We start from the raw sequence: 10,113 nt of genomic DNA, 5'->3' as shown, positions 1-10,113 counted from the left end.
AAAATCAACACTATAAACCAAAAGATACTTTTAATTAGTCAAACTAATTGACTGATTAATGCTAACAACCCGAGTATCTTGCTCACGTGACTCTCCTCGGAATTCGAGATTTAACACGCACGATCATTCACGACCGTTGGATTTTGTTTTAATTTTGAATTAGTAAAAGCAATTAAAACAACTTGTCTAATTACGTAATTAATTATGCGGCGCTTCGCTTATTGATTTTATGCTATGCTTCATTACCTATTATTATCATTTAATGATAAATAATTATTTTTAATGATAAATAATTATTTTCGGCTAATTGATCCTATAAAAAAGCGATTTCGGTGTTTCGGTCTTCGCAGCAACTTAACAGGCATTTCGTTATATACACACACTCTCATTCAACTACTTTTAATACTCACACTCACACAAACAAAACACCATAGAAGAATCTTGAGATTTTCTTCCTTTTATGAAAAAAATCACAAAGGAAAAGTTATAAAGAAAGCTTGTAATAGAATCATCATCACCGTTTGAAATTAAGCTTTATAATTTCTTCAGCTTTTTTGCCACTTACCTTACCATAACCATAGCCATAACATAACCACCAACAACACCCCACGCACGATGTTAAAAGCACTTTCCATAACACTTTATTCTCCTATCTCTTTCTACCAATTCCATTTCCTCACATTTTAATACTATTTATTGCTTATTTACTACCTCCCCTTTTCATTTTCACCCCTTTTAATGTCTTTTTAGTAGTAGATTTTTTCATTCCAAAACCCTCTCTCTCTCTCTCACTCTCACTCTTCAATCTTCACCAACAAGTTTCTCATTTATTCCTTCACTTAAATAAAATCTCTACCTATTTCTTTCCCCAAAAACACATAGTTTCAGTTTCACTCACAAGAAAAACATACACACCATGAATCAACAACAACAACATAGTATGAATATCCTATGTAAAACCACAGTACACGAAAGTGTTACTAAGAAATACATAAAACCGAAGAGAAACATCAATGCAAGAAACAACACCAACAACAAAAACTCTATTCAAACCGAATTACCGAAAGTGATTCGCGTAATAGCAACTGATCCAGATGCTACTGATACTGATTCATCCAGTGATGAATCAGTATCACAGTTTTCCAACCCTCGGAGAATCAGAATCAAACAGTATGTCAACAAAATTGAAATCGAAACCGTCGCTTCGACGGTTTCGGCCTCGACAGTTTCCCGAAACAAGAAAAGATCAGAACTTAAGTCTTCCCGGAGACCGGCGAAGGTACAAGCCATCACTGGAGACGAGAGAAAATTCCGAGGTGTACGGATGAGGCCGTGGGGAAAATGGGCTGCGGAGATTCGAGATCCTGCCAGCCGTGTACGATTGTGGCTGGGAACTTTCAGCACCGCAGAAGAAGCTGCTAAGGTTTACGATGCTGCAGCTATTAAGTTTCGTGGTAAGGACGCTGTCACCAACTTTTCAATGGTTGAGGAGAATGTTGAAAAAGATGAAGTTGTTAACAGAACGACGACAATGAAGGTTGAAGAAATCAAAACCGAAATTTCCGTTTCCGGCGAAGATTCCGGCGATGAGTTTGTTAATCTTTCTTCTCCAACTTCTGTTCTCCGGTTCAGACATGATGAGATTCATGAATCAAATAAACCGGTTGAACCAGTTATTGAAGATGAACCGGTCGAACCAAACGAACCGGTTGGTGAATGTGAACCGAGTTTTTTTGACGAAACTAATGAGATATTCCGACAGGAAATGGAGGACGTGTTTAATTTTCCAACAACTTCTGATTACTATTACTCAAACATGTTTGAAGAAGCTCCTATGCAATTTGTTCATGAAACGACACCGGTTCTGTTTAATGAGTGTCGTTTCAGTGATCACGTGGAAATTAATAAAACGCACTCACCATCATCACCATCATCATCAGCTTTATGTGAAGGGGATGATTTTCTGGATGACATTTTGTTAGGTTTAGAGCCTCTCATTGCGCTTTGAAACAGTGAAAGAGAAAGCAGTTACTCTCATGAATCATGATATCATCACTTTCACAAGATAAAGTCGTCATTGACTGTTGATTTTCTCAGCAGATTTTGATTCAGGTGGCAACAAAATTCCAAAAAAAAAAAAAGAAAGTTTATGTGTCATCAATTTTGTTAAATATATTAGTATTAATTAACTTTTTATATTTCGGTTTATTTTTATTTATCTATATTTTTATTATTTATAATAGTAGTAGTAGTAATAAGGTGTTTTTGAGAATGTAATATATATTGTTCAAATATCAATGCAAGTGTATTACAGTAAGTATGAATTTGATTCTTCTTGTTATTTTTTTAATTTGGATTTTTTGTTATGTGTGTGAAATAGTGAAGGGTTGAGTCACCTCTTGCAGGCGGTGATTGCGGTTGTTACTATTTTGTGGGTGTGAATTGGAAAATCGAGGCTTCTAATTTTTTAATTTCTATGTATATTGTTTATAGTACAGTTTCTGAATTGTTTGTAGTAAGAAATTGTTGGTGATTCAGTGAACGTCGGTGAGGGTAAATTTGTGGAAGAAAATTCTACAAATATCGAAGAGAAACATGTGTGTTACTAGCATGCTGCATGTGGAAAAAAGATTTTAAAGTTAGATAGTTTTTGAGCTTTATTCGATTCTATTTTGTGAATTCTCTGGCCCAGTATACGTAGTGATATTTGGGATTTTTTTTACTAGAATAAGCCCACATGGTATAGTATATATAAACGTAAGTTAAAACCATTCCCAATAAGATGAAGTAGAATCTAGATGCCATAAAGAGTAGGAGTAACCCTTGTGAATTTTAAGGGACAATAAGGATGTATACATGTAAACAATTCTACATTCAAAGATAGTCTTAAAATGGATTAAGTTTGCCCGTGGACTTAGTGGAGCAAGCTTTTGGTATGCTAAAGAAGAGGTAAACTTGCAATTAGAGTAAGAAATAAACTCAATCCACCGAATTGCTTTGGACATTATGTTTGCGAGTTTGGAAAAAAAGGGAGAAGAGGATTTTAAAAAGAATTTTTCTTTACCCACCTCCTTATGGGGGTCATCCCCAGCGAAAAACCCAGTTTACCCCTGCTTCGGAAATGAACTTCCGAAGTAATTTTTTTTTAAAAATTTTCTCAGACTTCGGAAGTTCATCTCCGAAAACACCAAATGGGGGTGTTTTCAGAGATGAACTTCCGAAAACACCTTTTTTTCAGATTTTGGGGCGTTTCAAAAATGAACTTCCGAATTATGCAGAAAATGTGTTTTTTTAATGATTTTGGAAACAGCTTCGTATTTTTAATTAAAGAAAGACGGCAAATAAAATTAGCGATATATACACAGAAAATACTAATATACTAATATGATAAGAATAGTGATATATACAAGCCGATCCGATCCAAATCCAAATAATAATAGTGTACGAAAGATACAATCCAAAAACAAAACAAAAAATAAACCCGACCACTACTGGGTATGCCTAACCCTCTCACCCTGGGCCCTCCTCTGCCGCCTGTATGCCGCCGCACGGCCCGTATCAGTGACGATCATCTCCATCACGGCGACTGCCTCTGGACCGCCCTGATGAACGACACCTCGATCCAACGCGTCCCGCCCAAGCATCTCTATCCGCTGGAAGATCGGCAGGAGATCAATGGCGTGGTCATCCTCGGCCTGCTGGTTCTCCAGGATATTCTCGTATGCTGGCCTAGGAGCGCCGGGAGCGTCGGGTGTCAGCAGAGGATGTGACACCCGATAGAACCATGTGACGTACCCCTCCACACTGTGCCAGTCCTGGGTGACCCGCATGCGACAGTACACCTCCGGTACCACATGATGCTCCCAATCCTCAAACATGGCAGTGAGCTGCACTCTGGTCACTATGTCGGGAGCAACCTCAAAGGGTGATCTGGGTATCATCTGCACAAATCTGAACTGCCGCATGCACCGCTCATGGAGATACCGGACCATGATGGTAGTCCCGCATGCCAACCAGCCAGAATATAGAGATATGCCGTCAAAGGGGACAATCTGAGTGTAGTCGCTGAACGGCCTCCAGGTGACGTCATCGTGTATCGTGCGGTCCAAGTACCCACGGTATGGTCCCACCGCATTGTTCCCCCTCTGGAGAACGTATCTGGCGGCCCTGGGCATGGCGTCAACGTACGCATGATCGATGTGGAAGCCGTGGATGCGGGAGAAGTAGGAGATGATCCAGCTCTGAAACATAATTAAATACGAAACATAAGTAAATACGAAACACAAATACAAAACATAAATAAATACGGAACAATTAAAATGAAACGTACTGTGAGTAGTGTGCAGGATCCGGTCAACTGCCTCGTCCTCCAGTTGGAGACCTCATTCAGCTTTTGGTATAGGTATGCCAGAGTAGCTGCCCCCCAGTTCCACTGGTGAACGGTGGTCAGGTCCATGAAGTAGCGGAGGTAGGTCACGTCGACGTACCTTGCACTCTTGTCCACAAAGACTGCAGCGCCTACCACATGCATGTACCAGCACCGGAGAGCGCAGCCACGGTGATAATGTGTAAATAGCTCGTCACCCGCCTCCTCGGCATCGGCCGCCGCGTCCAGGTGGTACTCGAAATAGCGGCTCAGTATGGTGAACCGGATATGAGGCCCAGATGTCGTGGCGCACTCAAAGTTAGCAACTTCGGGCTCCATACCCAAATAGAGCGCCATCCACTCAGTGGCTACGACCCTCTGGATCCGGGAGTGGGTCAACAGTGGCTCCCTGATTGGCAGGTGGAGAAGACACTGCACATCATGCAAGGTGATCGTCATCTCCCCAACCGGCAAGTGGAAAGAAGACGTCTCCTTGTGCCACCGCTCCACAAAAGCCCCCTGCATGCCGTGGCTGATGGTGATGTACCCCGTCATGCATAGCCCACTGAGCCCTGAACCTCTCACAACATCGTTAAACCACTCGGCAATCGGTTTAAACAGACTGAAAATCTTTCGGGCATGGTTCACCATTTTCAACGGATCTCTCTCCTATTACAAAAAAACAAATAAAAAAGTATGTTACATATACCGGTTAAATAGACGGTTAATAAAATATTGAATAAACGTCTAAATTATAAACGATTAAATAATGTAGTCGGGCAAATTATAAAAAATACCTCTCCCTCCCAGATCCGCCGAGTGACGTGGTCGCGGTAGGATATCAGCACGGAAGTGTCAATGGGCCCTCCCGGGTAGTTGTCCTCCTGCTCATCCTCCTCCCCGGGTGGAGGGTCAACATCCGGTACCCCCTCCACCTCGTGGTATGGCACTGCCACGTCCTCCTCCTCCTCATCCTCCTCCTTTCGCTGGCGGGAAGAAGATACCCGAGCCATCCTACTCCTAGATCCAGATGAGGAGGTACCCTCACCCATCTCCACGGGAACTCGCACACGTCGTCCCCGGCCCTGCCCCCGTCTCTGTGTTGACGCCAGCTGCGCCGCCGCCCGCTCGCGTCTAGCCGATGCAGTCTGGGATTCTCTACCCTGTCTGATGCGTGCTGGTTGGTTGCCTGACATGTTCCTGTAAACAGTTGAAATCGATTAATATGCGAGACAACAGAAAAAACTAAAAAAAATTGCACTTCTGATACAATTCGGAAGTTCATTTCCGAAACTGGGAATGGAGGTGTTTTCGGAAATGAACTTCCGAAACACCCCTGCGCAGAAGTTCTCTGCAACCTCCAATGGCAGACCCCAAAATCATAAATCAAACCTATGTCTACACATTCTAAACATCCTAAATATCAGTACAAACCTAACCTAATACATTTTTTGCTATTTGTAAACACCCTAATATAAATTTTAATCATAGATCTTAAAATCAAAATGCTTACCGATTGAATAGATTGGAGGACTTTTGAATGTAGTAGAGCAAGTAGATGGAGCCTTTGATGTAGCTTGGAAGTGGTTTGCAGAAAAATCTCTTTGGGATTGAGTTTGGAAGAAGATTAGGGTAAATGAATTGGGGGAGGGGGGCTGTTTTGCTTAATCTGCAAAACGCGTAGTATTTCGGAAATGAACTTCCGAAATGCTGTTTTCGGAAATGAACTTCTGAAATAAGACAATTTTTTCAAAAAAAAAAAAGGCGCTTTCGGAGATGCATCTCCGAAAACACCTTTTTCTTGCATTTCGGAAATGCATTTCCGAAGTCAGGGGTAGTTTGGGTTTTTCACCAGAGGTGGACTAGAAGGTTGGGAGGTAGCCAAAGAAATTTCCTTTTAAAAAATAGAAGGATTGAGCGAAACGAATAGAAAGATTTTAAAAGAAGGTTTTGGAGGGCTTAAACAAAATGTTCAAATATAATTTTTGTTGTTATAGTATTACAAAAAGTAAAAATAAATTAATGATAAACATTATTTATTATTCTAAACAAAATCGTTTTTTTTTTAAATATTAAAAATTTCTCTATATTTTAAAAAAAAAAAAATTCGAAACTCTCTCTTCCCCTTCCCTCTAAACTTCCAAAGATATCCTAAATGAATGTGAGATGCTAACTTTAAAATTGTAATGAATATATGTAAATATTCGCAGATATCTCAAAATTCATCGATAATAGTCTAGTGGATACTCACACTAATATGGGATGGATACTGGTATCGCATTTATCAAATGAGACGGATAAAATGACATGATCCGATCTTTATATAATATAAGTTGTTAAAATTGTTTGCGTGTGTGATTCAGTTACTCATGCGATTTATTCTTCGATTAATTTCCAATAGTGAAAGATGTGATGAAAAATGTGATCCTTTGTCCTTTAAAAGAGATAATAGTCTACCTATCACACAAGTCCTTTTTTTCAATTCTTGCTATTAAGCCTCCTTTTTGGGTCTTGAAAACGACCTAGTACAATTGTCAACAAAATTTATGAAGGATTAATAGATGTTACACATGAGTGTTACTACAAAAATTTAAATGATGCCACTCAAAAAGAGTGATTTCTTTATATGGTAATTCCTTGCACAATTTGAATTTGGCGTTGCATAGATACAAGGACACTTGTTTGGTGCTAAGTTGAAAAACACAATGCCAATTCTCTTAATTTGTGACTAAAAACATTTGATTTCTCAGAGAAAAAAATTAGTCAATATTATGCTCATGTTCTTGCAGCTTCTAATTGGATTTTCCCTTTTGATATAACGAGTAAATACTTGATAAAAATGATTGTCTCTTGAGAATCTTCCTCTCATTCAAATATCAAGAGCTCAATGTCAACAAATTGCAAAATCAATTAAATTGAGTGACAATGATAGACAAATAGATATATTAATTGCAAAATATACTTCCGGTATTTTTTTTATTAAAGAGAGGGCCAAAGCCCAAAAAAAAAAACAACTACTCAAGAAACACAGTGGGAGTAGCAATTCCAACATCATCTAGATCTAAAAATTGTCTCACATATTGAGGTGCCTCCTTGTAAATAAATAACTTCCTATCAATGAGACTGTGCTTTGCCAAACAATCTGCACAAGAATTAGGTTGTCGATAGACATGCGAAATTACCACCACTTCTAAGGTTGACATAATCTCCAAAATTCGCCGCAGAATAGCAACACACTCCACCATACCCACCTTTTCTTCTTCGATAGCTTTAACAACAATCATAGAGTCGACATTAATTTCCACTTGTGCATATCGTAATTTTTTCACAAGGTGTAAACCTTCTAATACTCCCCAGAATTCAGCAACATGAGCACTACAATTTCCTACAAATTCGGAGAAGCCTCCTTTCCAAGTGCCCTCATGATCCCTTAGAACACCGCCACATCCAGCATCATTATCAGAGTTACTAGCACCATCAGTATTCAATTTAATCATACTTTTAGTGGGAGGTTTCCAAGAAATAAAATTCTTATCACTATCATCAATTCTAACTGTTTTGAAAAGACTTACAGCTTGCGAATATTCTTCTCCTCTCCTCAAAATGTGAAAAATAGAATCTAAAGGTCTCTTGTAATCCTCACTATGTTCTTCAAGATTATGCCACGTCCAAAGTGCATGGCAAGCGTTAATCCAAATATTGCTCCAGTTCGAGTTAGCATTACCACGGTAATTTAGATTCATCTTGATCCACTAATCTTGGCCAGCTGTAAAAAATTCCACAAAAATATCACTAGGAACCACATTCTTCCAAGTCTGAGCACAAATGGAACAATCCCTCAAAGCATGCATAGTAGTCTCACAAGTGTTTCCGCAAAGATTACAACCTGAGCTTCCAAGACCCTTTTTACTCTTACTGAGATTTGCTAATAGTCGATCATGTTTGAGTAGCCACAAAAAGCTTTTACACCTCTCCGGCACCGACGCTTTCCAAATCCTATTTCAGTCTCCATCAACCTTCTCGTTATTATAGCCATTAATCTCCTTGTACATTTCCTTGATCGAAAATTCCTCCTTGCCGGTACCTGCAAAATAAAAAACGTCAGCAGTTGATTCCATGCTAGGGGGCACGCAGGCTGTGATTTTCTCCAACCAATGATTCAGCAGCCAACTATTCAAAATCGCAAGGTTCCATTCTCCATTCTCATTAACAAGCTCACTAACTATAGCTTCCTTTAGATGAGCTGGGATGGCCACATTCTCATTACACAGCCTGATATCACACCCTAACCAATTATCATCCCAAGCCCTAATATTCTTTCCATCTCTCACCACCCAACCTCCTGTATTCATCATATTGGGGAGTGTTTTAACAAAATCCTTCCAAATACTTAAAGCATTTGGTTTGATTCTCAGTATATCCTTACTGTCATGGATGTTGTATTTACGTCTCAAAACCGTGCACCACAACTCACGGGATTTATTGTACATATGCCATCTAATCTTCATCAAGCACACTTGGTTCAAAACATTCAAATCTCTTAATCCCGTGCCTCCTAAATCTTTCGGCAGCTTAACCGTGTCCCAGGCCACTGCGTGGATCTTCCGGTTTCCATCTGTTTCACCCAAAACAAATTTCTTCTGCAATCTTTCAATGGTATTGAAACAAGATTTAGGTAACTTACATGTCATCATTGGGTATAACAGGATTGCTTCGATTACACTTTTAGCCAAGGTCATTCTTTCGGCCAAAGTGAGACTATTGTTTTTCCAACCATTTAGCTTCGTAGCAGCTTGATCCACAATATACTGACAATCACTTTTGTTGAGCTTCTTTCCACTTAGCGGAACTCCCAAGTACCTGCCAAAACTTTCCACCCTCCTGAACTTGGTAAAATGCTGGATTTTCGCTTGCATACTCCGATGAACATTTTTAGAAAACAATATACTTGTATTTTCTTGGCTAATTTCCTGACCAGACATATAACATAATTTTTCAAGAGTTTCCATAACACACGTAATCTGATCTTCAGAAGCCTCTCCAAAGATAAGTAAGTCGTCGGCAAACATAAGGTACGACACCATAATGACTTGTTTTCCTAGCTTCAAACCTTTCCATCTTTTACTCATAACCTCTTCCTCAATTAAGTGAGACAATTTATCCATACACATCACGAACAAATACGGAGAAATCGAATCACCCTGGCGAATACCTCTTTGCGGCCTGAAGAAATTATTCCTGCTTCCGTTCCAAGTCACGTTTGTTTCAACACTTGAAACTGAGTGCATTATTACATTCAACATGTTGTCCGGAATTTTAATTTCTCTCAAGGTTTGCCAAATAAAATCCCAACTCAGCTTATCATAGGCTTTAGACAGACCAACTTTAATCGCAAAAGCTCCTTTTTTTCCCTTTCATATTCTCCATTGTATGCATAGCCTCCTTGGCTATAATAATATTTTCATGAATAAGTCTCCCAAGGACAAATCCTGTTTGGTATAGAGAAATCAACTTATCCATGTGACTCTTAAGCCTTCCAACCACAATCTTGCTTAAGACTTTGTAAATAGTATTGCACAGCAAAATTGGTCGAAATTGAGACACCAGACTCGAATTCTCTATTTTAGGGATAAGACAAATATCGGTTTTGTTCACAAGCCCAATCTCACTCGGGTTCTCCCACATTTTACTCACAAATTCACACACACTATCACCAACAATCTCCCAAGATTTTTGATAAAATCCCG

At 39.4% G+C, this 10,113-nt stretch overlaps 1 protein-coding gene across 1 annotated transcript; it reads left to right on the top strand.

Moving 5' to 3' along the window:
- Nucleotides 1-364: 364 nt before the first annotated feature.
- LOC131600370 (ethylene-responsive transcription factor CRF4-like) lies at nucleotides 365-2,145 on the top strand. Its single transcript, XM_058872538.1, has one exon. The coding sequence runs from the start codon at nucleotides 917-919 to the stop codon at nucleotides 2,006-2,008; it is 1,092 nt and encodes a 363-aa protein (XP_058728521.1). The 5' UTR covers nucleotides 365-916; the 3' UTR covers nucleotides 2,009-2,145.
- Nucleotides 2,146-10,113: the final 7,968 nt, after the last annotated feature.

The sequence above is a fragment of the Vicia villosa genome, linkage group LG4, assembly GCF_029867415.1.
Source record: "Vicia villosa cultivar HV-30 ecotype Madison, WI linkage group LG4, Vvil1.0, whole genome shotgun sequence".
Classification (NCBI taxonomy): domain Eukaryota; kingdom Viridiplantae; phylum Streptophyta; class Magnoliopsida; order Fabales; family Fabaceae; genus Vicia; species Vicia villosa.
The sequence above is the reverse complement of the archived record's forward strand: the minus strand, read 5'-3'. Positions and strand labels throughout refer to the sequence as shown.